This window comes from Choloepus didactylus, chromosome 24 (assembly GCF_015220235.1).
Source record: "Choloepus didactylus isolate mChoDid1 chromosome 24, mChoDid1.pri, whole genome shotgun sequence".
Lineage (NCBI taxonomy): Eukaryota > Metazoa > Chordata > Mammalia > Pilosa > Megalonychidae > Choloepus > Choloepus didactylus.
In genome coordinates this window covers 15712977-15728827 of record NC_051330.1, presented here as the reverse complement: position 1 = coordinate 15728827, position 15851 = coordinate 15712977, and the positions used below count along the sequence as shown (strand labels likewise).

Genomic DNA, 15851 nt, shown 5'->3' with positions numbered 1-15851 from the left:
TGCTAGAGTGGGGAGATGGCTTCACAGAGGAGGTGACAAATGACTGGGGTCTTGAAGGTTGAGTAGGAGCTTGGCAGGCAGATATGGGAGCATTCCTTGTAGACACTGTAGATTTTTCAATCAGCGAGAGCAGTCAAGTGTTCCCAGAGTGTTACTTTGATCAGATAGGGCCACTAAAATGATTTCCTTTGTGATTTTAGGCAGGACCATTAAATATCTCAAAGTCTGTTTGTTCTTCTGTCAAATAAGGATAGTCATATCAATTTACTTAGAACAATTGGGAGAATTAAACAATTTTTTTGTGGTTTGCAAGAGCAAGTGTTTATTTATTAGAAAGCTTCCAGAGGGAATACTCAGAAGGAAACAGAACATGGGGATGAGGACAAGCAGGCAAGAACAAGGGAAACTAAGGGACTTGGACTCATTAGTCTGTGATGGATTGATTTTCTGTCACTGATTTCCCAAACTCCCTGCAGTTTCAATGTAAAGTGTGTTCAAAATTTTAAGACCAATTTAAACCCAATTTTTGAGTTTCCTTTTTTTTAAAAAAATTATTGCATTAATGAAAAAATGTATTAAGTCTCTGGTCAAGTAGCCTGACTGATGGGAAAAGCCAATTGAGCTCCAGGAAAAATGGGCTTGCCTGGCTGGATAATGTGATATCAAAGAACAGAAACAGCTCGGCTCTAAAAAGGAAGAACAGTGGAGAGCAGTCACAAATGGGTAGAAGAGAAGAAACCCTTCCAAATGAATTGAATTGAAGGGAAAATTTGAAGAGAGCTAATGAGGGTATTTTGTTAGAATTAGAAAAATTCAGACATGAGGGTGTGTCTAAAGCCTTCTGCTCCAAGGGAGGCTGCAATTAGTTTTTTACTGTTAGATGTATAGACTACCTTCCTTTCAAAGATTTCAGGTCAATGAAAGTTAATAGTCATGCACTACCATTTGAGAGATGTGCTGGTTTGAATGTATTATGTTCCCCAGGAAAAACCATGTTCTTTGATGCAATCTTGTGGGGCAGACATATTAGTGCTGATTAGATTGGAATTCTTTGAGTGTTTCCATGGAGATGTGCCCCACCCAACTGTAGGTGATAACTCTGATGAGATATTTCCATGGAGGTGTGACCCCACTCATTAAGGGTGGGCCTTGATCAGTGGAACCATATAAATGAGCTGACGGGCAGAGGGAACTCAGTGCAGCTGTGAGTGAAGTCTTGAAGAGGAGCTACAGCCAAGAGGGACACTTGGAAGAAAGCACAGGAGCTGCAGATGAGAGACAGTTTAAAGACATCTGTTGAAAGCAGACTATTGCTCCAGAGAAGCTAAGAGAGGATAAATACCCCAAGTGCAACTAAGAGTGACATTTGTGAGGAACTGCAGCCTAGAGAGGAATGTCCTGGGAGAAAGCCATTTTGAAACCAGAACCATGGAGCAGACACCAGCCACGTGCCTTCTCAGCTAACAGAGGTTTCCCGGACACCATCCACCATCCTCCAGTGAAGGTACCCGATTGTTGATGCATTACCTTGGACACTTTATGGCCTTGAGACTGTAACTCTGCAACCAAATAAATCCCCTTTATAAAAGCTGATCCATTTCTGGTGTTTTGCATTCCAGCAGCATTAGCAAACTAGAACAAGAGAAATGTCAGGAACAGAAAATGAGTTGGTTCTATTATAATAAGAACCGTTGGTTCTATTGCCAAGTGCAATTAGGTCTTTTAATTTGAGAAATGGCTTGTTGGGCTTATCCCTTTCTACGACCAAGAGTAGCTATGGTTGAAACATGGAGACCCTGGAAACTTGGTAAATTACCCAACAGAGAATTGCTGGGTCTCCTGTGTTCCTCTCCCTTCTTGGCTCTGCACCCAGAAGGCTGACTCCCATGGGCTGTGTCCTATGCTCCCTTGAGACTGGCTTTTGGTTGGGTTTAGCCAGTGGGAGCCATTAGCAGGATATCAGAAGGTGGGAGGGAGAAACCCTGAGGTCCATCCCTGCTCCCTCCCTGCTTTGGGCAATGGCTGGACCCCTCCATGATCACACCTTTTGTCCCTCCCACCCCCTTCCATGGCTCCAGCTCATTGGATGCAGGTAACACTGTTTCTTGCTCTGGCCCCATTAGGCCTACAGTGGTCACAGCTTCCCAATGAGGCTGGTCTCCAAGTCCCCCCGCATCCTTCTTGGTTCTGTAATCCCACCCAAACTTCTGTAGGCCAGTCCTTCCACTAAAGTTTCTTCATGTGCCCACCTGAGTTGGACTCTCTTTTCTGTGGAGCCCTGACTGTATCAGAGACTTGGGAAAGAGTATCAGGAAAAACCCAAGTAGTTGCCTCGAGTTCTCAGGCAGCAGAAGGCCCACAGACATTTGAGTTTGGCTGGCTGGTTTGCTTTGCTTCTATACGAGAGCAATTTGAGAGCAGTCCTGTCATCAGGAGCTAGAGGCAGGAAGGAGTCCAGTTTCAGGGAAGTCTAGCAGCAGAGCCATTTCCTTCTGAATTCTTTCTTGGATACCTCTATAATATAAAATATAATGTAATATCATAGAATAGAAACTACTGTCTTCATGGGAACAGTGGAGAGTAGTCACAAAGGGCTAAAAGTAAAAGTCTTCTCAAGTGAATTGAATTTCTATCACATGGGATAACCCCTGTGGCCTCCAGTAAAGACATACAAACACCATGAAAGCACAGACTTTGTCTTACTCATCATCCCTGAGCCTAGAACATTGTCTAACTTATTATAGGCATTTAATACATATTTGTCAAATGGATGAAATAATGTCTCTTTTCTTATAGATGGCACTGTTAGCATAACAAACTGTTGAATATCTAGATATCAGATACTCTTTTGGGCCTGGGGATTTAGAGGTAAACATAAATCCTTCCCTCTGTACCTTTGCCATGCGGTCACTTCTGCTGGAATGTTCTTTATCACCCTTACCCTATAGTCTGCTTGACAAACCCTGACCCATCTTTAAGAGAAAACTCAAAATCCCTTTCCAAGGTTGCTTTGTATACTTTATACAAGTAACGTTGAGCATATTACTGCTTTTAATTATTTTCCTGTAAGTCTCCTCTATGCTCCCAGATGCATCTCTGAAGGGAAATGCACTTATCTGCATTTTCCCTGAGGGTTTGCAGGGGGTCTGGCCCCCACAAGGGTTCAGCTGATGTTTGCTAAATGCTGTTGCTTGAGGACAAGCTCCCTTGGATAACTGCTTAGGCATTCCATGCTTAAGGTCATCTCTAACTTTCTTTTTCTCATTTTTCTGAGTTGAACATTAAGGTTTTAACGACATTTTTGTTTTTCAAAAAATTGGGACACCTCGATCTAACACCAGAAATGAACAGCTCCTCTTGACTGGAGCCTGAGCGGGGAGCACAGGGAGCGTTGGTGCCTTGACCGCTCTATGTAAACAAGACCCTCTTTCTGCACTGCCCGCTGCTTTCAAATACACAGATGCTGGGGTGCATCATTACTTGGAGGCCTTAGCATGTTTGTGATTTCTATGGAAAAGAATCATGAGAGCATGAGGGTGTAAATTACTGACTAACTCCATTTGCCAGAGCCTCAGGCTTCCCCTTCTCCGCTGCAGAGATCCTGAGGCCTGAGGCCTCCACAATTAGCATTTCTGACACCAGCACCCTAAGAGCTCTCACTTGAATGCCCCTGGGCTAAAATAAACTCAACAGAAAGACCATCCACTTTCTCTGCTTTGGAAATAGCAGTCCAGCCCTAAATCTCCTAATCCACCCAGGGCCAAGATTTTAAGAGCTGATGAGAAGACCTGAATTCACAAGTTATGTTTATTTAGTCATGCTAAAGTTGGGTAAACAATAGAGTATTTGGGACTCACTCAGCGTCTTCTCAGGTTCCTCCACCAGCTCCTCCACCAGTTCACCCCCAGCAAGGCACTTCTGCCTCCGACACCATTTATAAGAGGGAACAGAGTGACCTGGCTGCAGTCACACAGCTCAGGTCTGCTAGGGACCCCACCAGAGCTCCATTCTGGGGCTCTCTCCCCTGCAAATCACCACCTCTCCAGGACCTCCAGAGCAGCCAGATTCTCGTCTCACCAGTGTCCATCTGTTGACATAGAGGTGATGGTGTCTGAGCCAGACAAGGGCAAGCTGGCAATTACCCAAGAACTATCTGAAACAGTGTTTTCGGGGTCTCCAGTAGCCAGTCACACATTGGACACAAGTTTGGAATTGGAGGAAAAGCTGAGATTGCAGCGAACATTGTAAGTTCTCCGGACCAGGGGTCTGGCGCCCCTCCCCACCCAGACCTCACAGACTGTCTTGCTGCCAGCTCCCTGAAAGGGGGGGAAAAAAAAGCAAAAAACAACCATCTGCTGAGGGCAAGAAGGGAGGCTCAACCCAGCCTCAACTGCAGAATTAACTAACAAATTAATTAACTAACTTTGGGAGCTGGGGTGCCAAAGAAGGGCTGGACTCCGAGAAGTGGGGGCACATAAAAGCGGGCACCCATTCCCAGACCTCAAAAAAGCCATTTTTTTTTCCCCTACATTTTGTCCCTTCTGGCTTCTCACTGATCCCTTATCTTTTTGCATTTCAATAGCCCCTGGCAGGGGTGGAACTGAAGCTGTTGGAGAGTAATTATCAGACAATAGCCCAAAGCATATCTTTAAATGCTCTATTCTGACATTGACAAAACTTCCAGGCTGGGGAAAGACTTTTTTTAAAAGAGTCTTTTTTTTTTTTTTTTTTCTTTTTTCTTTTTCTTAATTTCTTTTCTACTTCTTTTTTTTTTTAAATCTAAAAGTAATATATTGGTTATTTTCTATCGGAAAGCCCAGGTTGAGGAACTAGGCTGGGCATGGGGGAGACAGAGTACCCACAGTGTCTTTGAGTTCCATATTCACTACTGAAGGCCTCCACCCCCGTCTTTAATTGGCAACTCAGGCTGACCAAGGAATCTACCTGGAGAGGCTCCAAAGAGGAGAGGGGAGAAGGGAATAGTGCCCCTGAGAGACAACTGGAGTTCTAAGGATTAGGAGAGTAGAGTGAGTTCCAGCTCAACTGGCAGTCCTCCTTCTGGGAATTCAGACCCCAGGGGCTGGAATTCAGATTGTGGCTTCAGTCAGCCACACCCCCGGCAGGATCAGAGTCACTAGGAGAACTAAAGTCTACATACCTCCCTACACTGGTGGGGGAGCTATGGGCTGGCCAGCACCACCTGCTGGACAGGAGAGGAAAAGCACCAATTCTAAAGGCCTCATAGGAGGGTCTCATTCTCAGGAAACTCCATATCCTCCCAATGAGACCTGGGCCTCACTAGACTGGGAAAATCTGACTAGGATCGACCATATTTGAGGAGACCCACTCACAAAGAGGTTACATAGAGGCAGAGCAAGAAACAGAAAAACAAGAGGGGAAAAATTCTGATCAACTAAACAGAACCTAAGTTAGAGGTCTAGAATAAGTTGAACTGAATAACAGAGGCCAGAGAACAAAGCCAACCAACAAGAAAACCACTAGGTAAAAGACAGAAAACAAGCTCCAAAATAAACTAATCAAGAGAATCAGATGCCTAGACAACTTAAGATAACAAGCCATACCAGGAAACACGAAAACATGGACCAGCCAAAGGAACAAACTAATAGCTCAGCTGAGACACAGGAGTGGAGGCAACTAATGCTAAATAAATTTGATGAAATGAAGGAAGATATAGCAAAAGAGCTGAAGGATATAAAGAAGACACTGGCTGACCATCAAGAAGAATTCATATACTTAAAAAAACAAATGGCAGAACTCATGGGAATGAAGGCCACAATGGAGGAGATGAAAAACACAATGGAGGGACACAACAGTAGATTTGAACAGGCAGGAGAAAGGATCAGTGAACTGGAAGACAGGTCATTCGAATTCATACACACAAAAGAACAGATGGTGAAAAAAATGGAAAAATATGAGCAGGGTCTTAGGGAGCTGAGTGACAACATGAAACACACAAATATACGTGTTATGGGTATCCCAGAAAGAGAAGAGAGGGGAAAAGGGGCAGAAAGAGTAATAGAAGACATATTCACTGAAAATTTCTGAACTCTTATAAAAGACAGAAAATTAGACATTCAAGAAGTACAACGTAGCCCAAATAGAATAGATCCCAATAGACCTACTCCAAGACACTTACTGGTCAGATTGTCCAATGTCAAAGACAAAGAGAGGATTCTGAAAGCAGCAAGAGAAAAGCAATCCATCAGATACAAGGGAAGGTCAATAAGACTATGTACAGATTTCTCTGCAGAAACCATGGAGGCAAGAAGACAGTGGCATGATATATTTAAGATACTGAAAGAGAGAAACTGCCAACCAAGAATTCTATATCCAGCAAAACTTTCCTTCAAAAATGAGGGAGAGATTAAAACATTTTCAGACAAACAGACACTGAGAGAGTTTGTGAATAAGAGACCGGCACTACAAGAAATACTAAAGGGAGTGCTACAGGCTGATAGGAAAAGACAGGAGAGAGAGAGTTGGAGAAGAGTGCAGAAATGAAGATTATCAGGAAAGGTAAAAGGAGAGGGAAAAACAAGATATGACATATAAATTCCAAAAAACAAAATGGTAGTAGAAAGTACTGCCCTTACAGTAATAACACTAAATGTAAATGGATTAAACTCCCCAATAAAAAGACACAGACTGGCAGAATGGATTAAAAAACAGGACCCATCTATATGCTGTCTACAAGAAACTCACTTTAGACACAAGGACAAACATAGACTGAAAGTGAAAAGTTGGAAAAAGATATTTCATGCAAATAACAACCAGAAAAAAGTGGGAGTAGCTATATTAATATCAGACAAGTTAGAATTCAAAAGCAAAACAATTAAAAGAGACAAAGAAGGACACTATATATTAATACAAGTGTCAATTCATCAAGAAAACATAACAGTCATAAATATTTATGCACCAAACCAGAATGCCCCAAAATTCATGAGGCAAACACTGCAATCACTGAAAGGAGAAATAGATACCTCTACAATAGTAGTTGGAGACTTCAATACACCACTCTCATCAATGGATAGAACATCTAGACAGAGGATCACTAAAGAAACAGAGATGGTCAATTGTATGATAAATGAACTAGACTTGAAAGACATTTATAGAATACTACATCCAACAACAGCAGGATACACGTTTTTCTCAAGTGCTCATGGAACATTCTCTAGGATAGACCACATGTTGGGTCACAAAGCAAGTCTCAACAAATTTAAAAATATTGATATTATACAAAACACTTTCTCAGACCACAATGGAATGAAGTTGGAAATAAATAAAAGGCAGAAGGTCATAAAATTCACAAACATATGGAGGCTAAACCACACCCTCTTAGAAAACCAGTGGGTAAAGGGAGAAATTACAAGAGAAATTAGTAAATACCTCGAGGCAAATGACAATGAAAACACAACTTATCAAAACTTATGGGATGCAGCAAAGGCAGTGATGAGAGGGAAATTTATTGCCCTAAATGCCTATATTAAAAGAGAAGAGAGAGCAAAAATTGAAGAGTTAACTACTAACCTGGAGGAATTAGAGAAAGAACAGCAAACTAACCCCAAAGCAAGCAGAAGGGAAGAAATAACAAAGATTAGAGCAGAAATAAATGCAATTGAGAAGAGGAAAACAATAGCGAGAATCAACAAAACCAGAAGTTGGTTCTTTGAGAAAATCAATAAAATCAATGGACCACTGGCTAAGCTAACAAAAATAGAGCATTTGGACATTTAAAATTCTTAAATGTCCTGGAATTTCTGCATCTCTTTATGAGGTCCCTGTCAATAAGTGACTAAAGAATTTATTTTGTTAGGTTTGGTGTTTAAACCCTAATTAACATCGGTATCAGGAGAAAAGGAATGAGCAAATTCATCAATGGTGCTGATAGGTTTACTCCTTTCCCTTAAGGTTTGGTTGGTCATAATTAATAAATAAAAGAAAATGTATTTGCATTTCTCTAAGACATATCACACATCAGAGAATAGCACTCAGTAAACATGTTCCTTACCTAATCAAGACTGAAACACGATTTAGCCCAGTCCATGATATTACTAAAAAAAATGATATCCTTGCAGCATGTAAGCTTTCTATGCATGCAATTCATGGCAATAGTTTTTGCCAAATATTCTAAATGATGGCACTGTTTTAATTTTATTTATTTTTTGAGAAGGTGTAGGTTTAAAGAAAAATCATGCAGAAAATATAGTTCCATTATCCCTCCCTTCCCCTCTCCTCAGTTTTTCCTATTATTAACATTTTGCATTGGTGTGATACCTTTGTTACAATTGATGAACAAATATCATTATAGTTATACTATTAACTATAGTTCATTTTTCCATTAGATTTTTAAAAATTTATTTTAGGAAAATATATGGAACTTAAATGTCCCTTTTTAACCAGATTCAAATATGTACTTCCGTGCTGTTAAAATTAGGTTCACAATGTTGTGCTACCATCACCACCATCCATTAAGAAAATTTTCCATCACCTCTAACAGAAATTTTGTACCAATTGAGCATTAACTCCCCATTCTCTACCCCTGCCCTGGCCCCTGATAATCTGGTATTCTAGTTTCTGATTCTATGAGTTTGCTTGTTCATAACAGTGAGGTCACAAAAACAATATTTGTCCTTTTGTGTCTGGTTTATTTCACTCAATATGGTGTCTTAAGGTTCAACCATGTGGCTGTATGTATCAGAATTTCAGACCTTTTCATGACTGAATAATATACCTTTGTATGTATATACCACTTTATGTTTATCCATTCATCTGTTGATGGACATTTGTGTTGTTTCCATCTTTTGGTAATTGTGAATAATGTTGCTATGAATATTGGTGTGCAAATATCTGTTCGAGTCCCTGCTTTCAATTCTTTTGGGTATATACCTGGAAGTAGGATTGCCAGGTCATATGGTAATTCAATCTGAACTTCCTGAGGAACTGCCAAATGGTTTTCCACAGTGGCTGCACTATTTCACATTCCCACACACAATGAATGAGTGTTCCTATTTCTCCACATCCTCTCCAGGACTTATTTTCGTATTTTGAATAGTAGCCATTCTAGTGGGTGAGAAATGGTATCAAATTATGGTTTTGATTTGCATTTTCCTAATGACCAATGATGTTGATCATCCTATTCATGTGCTTTTTGGTCTCCTGTACATCTTCTTTGGAGAAATGTCTGTTCAAGTCTTTTGCCCACTGTAAAAATGGGTTGTCTGTCTTTTTTTTTAAACAGTTTTATTCACACACCATATATTTCCTCCTAAGTAAACGATCAGTGGTTCCCAATATAATCACAGTTATGTATTCACCACCACAGTCTACATGAGGATATTTCCATTTCTTCCTCAAAGAAACAAGGAAAAAAAAGGAAAAAGAGAAAGAAATGCCAAACAAAAAATTAAAAATATAATAAAATGTAATAAACAGTTCAGACACCACCATCACCAAGAATCCCACACCCCTGCCTTATACCCCCTTCTTATAGACATTTAGCTTTGGTATATGCCTTTGTTACAATTAATGGAAGAAAATTACAATGTTACTGTTAACTATAGACTCTAGTTTGCACAGATTATATTTTTCCCCGAATATGGTTCCTTTTTCAACAGCCTGCAACATTCACATTCATTTGTTCTTCCTCATGTAAAAACATTCTTATGTTTGTACATGTAATCACCATAATTGACCACTCCAGGTTTCACTAAGTATACAATTAATCCTGTTGAACATTCTATACTCCTTTAGCATCAAATGCCCAATCTCTACCCTCTTTCTATCTCCTGATGACTTGTGTACCCTTTTAGTTATCATCGCTGCTATTCTTCATTTCTACACTCTTCCCCAAACCTCTCTTTCCTGTCTTTTTCTATTTGTCTGTAGCACTGCTTTTAGTATTTCTTGTGGAAGAGCCTCCTGCTCACGATCTCTCTTAGCATCTGTTTATCTGTAAATATTTTATACTTTCCCTCATTTTTGAAGGATAGATTTGCTAGATATAGGATTCTTGGTTGGCTGTTTTTTCTCTTTCAGTACCTTGACTATATCATACCACTCTTCTCATTTCCTTGGTTCCTGCTGAGAGAGCCACACTTGCCTAATTGAACTTTCCTTGTGTGTGATGGATCACTTTTCTCTTACTGCTTTCAGAATTCTCTCTTTGTCTTTGACATTTGACAATCTAATTAGTAAGTGTCTTGGAGTAGGTCTATTTGGATCAATTCTGTTTGGGTATGCTGTGCTTCCTGGACCTGTAATTTTATATCTTTTTCTTTTATAGGAGTTGGGAAATTTTCATTGATTATTTACTCTGTTATTCTTTCTGCCCCCTTTCCCTTATTTTCTCCTTCTGGGACACCCATGACATGTATGTTCATGTGCTTTATGTTGCCATTCATTTCCCTGAGACTCTGCTCATATTTTCCCATTCTTTTCCCTATCTGATCCTTTGTGTGTAGGATTTCAGATGTCCTGTCCTCTAGTTCCTGAATATTTTCTTCTGCCTCTTTAAATCTGCTGTCATGTGACTCCATTGTCACATGTGTGCCTCTCATTCCCATAAGTTTTGCCATTGTTTTTTCAAACTTCCAAATTCTTCCTAATATTCTCCCAATGTTTTCTTTATATTCTCCAATTCTTTTGCTATATCTTTCCTTTAGACATTGATTTGATGTTTGAGTTGATTTAGCACATTTGTTTGAATATCTTTAATCAGTTGTTTCAACACACAAATCTCAGTTGACTTGCCAATTTTTTCCTTTGACTTGGCCATATTTTTTCCTGGCATGGTTCATGATCTTTTGCTGTCTAGGCATCTGATTTTCCTTTTTTTTTATGCAATTTTATTGAGACATAATCACATAACATACAATCATCCAGTGTGTACAATCAGTTGTTCACAGTATTGTCATATAGTTGTGCATTCATCACCACAATCTTTGAACATTTTCATTACTCCAAAAAATAAAACAAAAATTAAAATAAAAAAGAATATCCAAAACATCTCATTCCCCTCCTCACCCCATTGTTCATTTGCTTTTTTAAAATACAGTTTGAGATATATTCATACACCCTACAGTCATTCACAGTGTATAATCAATTATTCACAGCACCATTATACAGTTTTGTGTTCATCACCAGAATCAATTTTTGAACCTCTTCCTTACTCCAAAATAAAAATAAAAGCAAAAAAGAACACCTAAATCTTTCCATCCCCTCCATCCTACACTATTCTTCATCTAATTTTTGTCTCCATTTTCACACTTATCTGTCCATACACTGGATAAAGGGAGTGTGAGCCACAAGGTTTTCACAGTCACACAGTCACACTGTGCAACGTAAATAGTTATACAATCATCTTCAAGAATCAAGGTCACTGGTTTGCGGTTTGACAGCTTCAGTTATTTCCCTCTAGCTTTCCAAAACACTAAAAACTAAAAAGTGATATCATCTATATAGTGCATAAGAATACCCTCCAGAGTGACCTCTCAGCTCCATTTGAAATCACTCATCCACTGGATCCTTATTTTGTTTCATCTCTTTTTCCTCTTTTGGTCAAGAAGATGCTCTCAATCCCACAGTGCTGGGTCCAGGCTCATCTCAAGGAGTCATTTCCTGCATTGCCAGGAGGATTTACAACCATGGGTGTCGAAAGGCATCAGATTTTCTTGATCAGTTTATTCTGGATAACTTTTCTTTTCTTTGCTTTTTTTTTTTTTTTTTTTGGTCATTGTCTTTGATCTCTATCTGTTCTTTGTTTCTCTCACTGGCCAATTGTCAGATTGTTGGCTTTGCCCTCCAGTCTACCCTCCAAAATCAGGCACCCACTATGGCCTGCCACAGGGATGGGAGGTAGGCACTGGCATCCCAGCAAGTTCACTGTGTGTGGTAAAACAAACCTGCTGGCTCCCAGTGATGCTCTGTTTTTCACTGGCCAACAAGACCTGGGTTTGTTTTAGAGCCCAGCTTTAACAATTGGCTCGTCTATATTTCTCAGAAAAAAACAGGGACGGGTTTCTGTGCAGGGCATGTAGACCAGCTCCTGTGGTCCTAAGAAAGGGTCTGGAGCATCTTTTTAAAGTGTTTCAATTCCCTTGCAGCTTCCAAACTGTCCAGCAGATGGAACTGTTTGGTAACTTAATTGACTTCAGAAGCTGCTTAGCCTCTGAGCACAGGCTGCGTCTACACAGGTGAGCTGAAACTGCAGGATTCCTATGCCCTCACTTTGCCAGCCAAAATCTGGCTCAATGTGGTACTCCACCTGTGGCACAAGACTACCCCAGCTGATCCATTACTCCAGCCACCTCCCAGGCAAAGAAACGGATGTCCACTGCTGCTTCCCTCAAGGGTGGGGGTAGGGCTTTCAGACCCAGGGCTGAAACACAGTCTCTGTCCATGTTTTCTCAGTCCCTTTGTCCCTCACTGACCTGGATCTTGAAATGATCTCCCCTGTCCCCTGGGTCTTCAAATGGGGATATGTCTCACTGCTGTGAGAGATTTTATATTCCCCCTGGTGGGAGGGGTCCCATCTGCTGAGCCTTTCACCCACTGAGAATGAGTGAGGGGGAGGGGAGAGGACTGGCTGGTCTGGGACAGAGGATTCCTACCTGATATGTCTTCTTCTTCTTCAGTTCAGCATTTGCAGGGTCCTTCTCCAATCTATATCCTCCTCCAGAGTTTCAAGCAATTCAGAATTGTCCTTTTTTTCACTGAATCTCTGGATAGAAGTTTTTAGTTGCTGTTTTTATTGCCATGTTGATGATGTCCTCCTGTTGCATATCTTTTTGTTGGTGAGACGCAGGATTCCTTATACATTCTGGATACTAAACTCTTATGGGATATGTGGTTTCCACAAATTTTCTCCAATTCTGTAGGTTGCCTTTTAATCCTGATGAAGTCTTTTGATGCATGAAAGTTATTAATTTGATGAATTCCAATTATCTATTTTTTCTTTTGTTGCTCCTACTTTTGGTGTAAAATTTGAGAAATCATTATTCAACACAAGGTCCTGAAGTTGCTGCCCTACACTTTCTTCTAGGTGTTTCATAGTTTTGGTTCTTATATTTAGGTTTTTGATCCATTTTGACTTAATTTTTATGTAAGTTGTGAGGTAGGAGACCTCTGTCATTCTTTTGCAAATGGATATCCAGTTTTCCCAGCACCATTTGTTAAAGAGACTATTCTTTCCCCATTGAGTAGACTTGGCTGCCTTGTCAAAGATCAACTGATCGTAGATGTGAGGGTTTATTTCTGAATTCTCAACTCAATTCCTTGGTCTATATGTCTATCCTTGTACCATGCTATTTTGATTACTGTAGCTTTGTAATGAGTTTTAAAATCAGAAAGTGTGAGTCCTCCAACTTCATTCTTCTTTTCAACATGGCTTTGGCTATTCAGTACTCCTTACTCTTCCGTATAAATTTGATGATTGGCCTTTCCATTTCCACAAAGATGACTGTTGGAATTTTGATTGGGATTGCACTGAATCTGTAAATTGCTTTGGATGGAAGCAATATCTTAAAAGCATTTGGTTTTCAATCCATGAACATAAAATAGCCTTCCATCCTTCCATTTATTTAGGTTTTATTTCATTTCCTCTAATAAGAGCTGTAGTTTTCCATGTATAAACACTTTACCTTCTTGGTTAAATTTATTCCCAGATATTTGATTCTATTTTAGTTGCTATTGTTAATGGAATTACTCTTTTCATTTTTGCTAAAAGTAGGGTAAGTATTGATTTCTCTGATTTAGGGATTGTTAAATTGTTATATCTCCCCTCTAAAGACTCCTCTGACTTACTCTGATGTTCCAAATCTCTATTCCATACACCTCTGGGGGAAAACTACCATGGGAGGATCAAGTCACCACCAACAGCTTTTGGGAAGGCTGCAGCACCTGGTCCTCCCTGAGGTGGGGAGGGGTCTGGGAGAAGGACTTGGTGGTGGAGGAAGCTGGAGCCCCTATTGCATCTGTGGTTTTCCTTATTGGGGTGGAACTCTCACCAACCTCCAGGACACTGCTCTCCTCCCCCACCCATGTCCTGAGCTCTGCTCTGAAGAAAGAGTGGGGTGGTCCATACCTGAGTAGCTGTTCCTGAGGCTTCAAGTAAGGCACTGCATTCCCCTTCATGGTATGCTTCTCTACAATCCCGGCAAAAGATAAACTGCAAAAAAACAGGCATGTGTTAGGGAGGGGCTTGCTGGGCACATTTGTCCACAGCACCTTCTTCCTTTTGCAACCTCATTTATTCATTCCCCTGACCTTTGTGATGGTGTCTAAAACAAATATCTTTTTGCAAAGAGGATCAGAGTTATATTTTGATGGGTTTGTTTGCACTTCATTAAAGAATGTTCTAAGCAGTGTGTAGCAGGGTTACAAAGATGAGTAAGTTGCCTTTCCTTTCTCCAAGATGTTTCCAGTCTAGTGGAAGAGACAAATTATGCAAATAAATACCTGCAGTAAAGTGTCATGGGTGTTAGAATATGTGGAAAACAATTTCATGTCTAATATCTGTTTACACACATAAAGGATTTCTCTGTCTATGGTAATGGACTTATTTTCATACTAATTGCCTGTTATGGAAAGATGGGATGGCCTCAAGTGGAGTCTTCTCAATTTCTCACCTCATCTTTTTTTTTTTTTAATTCAGCTTTATTGAGATATATTCACATACCATACAATCATCTGTGGTGTACAATCAACTGTTCACAGTACCATCATATAGTTGTGCATTCATCACCCCAATCTATTTTTTGAACATTTTCCTTATACCAGAAAGAATACAATTAAGAATAAAAAATAAAATTAAAAAGGAACACCCAAACCACCCCCCCATCCCACCCTAGTTTTCATTTAGTTTTTGTCCCCATTTTTCTACTCAGCCATCCATACACTGGATAAAGGGAGTGTGATCCACAAGGTTTTCACAATCACACTGTCACACCTTGTAAGCTACATTTTTATACAATCGTCTTCAAGAGTCAAGGCTACTGGGTTGGGGTTTGGTACTTTCAGGTATTTACTTCTAGCTATTCCAATGCATTAAAACCTAAAAAGTGTTATCTTTACAATGCATAAGAATGTCCACCAGAGTGACCTCTCAACTCCATTTGAAATCTCTCAGCCACTGAAGCTTTATTTCTTTTCATGAATCTCCCTTTTGCTCAAGAAGATGTTCTCAATTCCACGATATCAGTACAGATTCATCCTCAGGAGTCATATTCTGCATAGCTAGGGAGATTTATACCTCTGGGAGTCAGGTCCCACATGGGGAGAGGGCAGTGAGTCCACCTGCCAAGGTGGCTTAGCTAGAGAGAGAGGCCACATCTGAGCAACAAAGAGGCACTCAGGGGGAGACTCAGGCACAATTATAAGCAGGTTTAGCCTCTCCTTTGCAGTGATGAGCCTCATAAGGGCAAGCCCCAAGATGTAGGGCTTGGCATACCAAGCTGTCAGTCCTCAATGTTTGTGAGAACATCAGCAACAATCCAGGTCTCACCTCATCTTTTAATGAAGGAAGATGAAAAAGTGAAAGTCAGCCCGGCTGGTTCAGGGCCTATCCTGCCTTTAGACTTCCCCAGAAAGTACTTCTAATTTTCATCCCCTCCAACCACACTCTAGCATCTGCCATAATGGCTGAGGGGGTGGACTCTGCAGCCTGATGGCAGGATTTGTCTCTTTATGCCATCATCACCAATTGTGAGACCTTGGGAAAGCCATCCTGGTGTCTGTGCCTCAGTTTCCTTCTCTGAAAAACCGGGATAATCGTGATAACTATCTCCTATGGCCATGGTGAAAATTAGGTGAGGTGATGATTCCACCTCCTGTCT

General features: G+C 40.5%; 1 protein-coding gene across 4 annotated transcripts in view; it reads right to left on the bottom strand.

The window, feature by feature from the left end:
- PRKN (parkin RBR E3 ubiquitin protein ligase) overlaps window positions 1-15851 on the bottom strand; it is a 1621201-nt gene that overhangs the window by 188504 nt on the left and 1416846 nt on the right. For all 4 annotated transcript variants that reach the window (XM_037817596.1, XM_037817593.1, XM_037817594.1 and 1 more), the window contains exon 10: window positions 14102-14185. In XM_037817596.1, the coding sequence (XP_037673524.1) occupies window positions 14102-14185 (84 nt within the window). The remainder of the gene's footprint in view (window positions 1-14101; window positions 14186-15851) is intronic.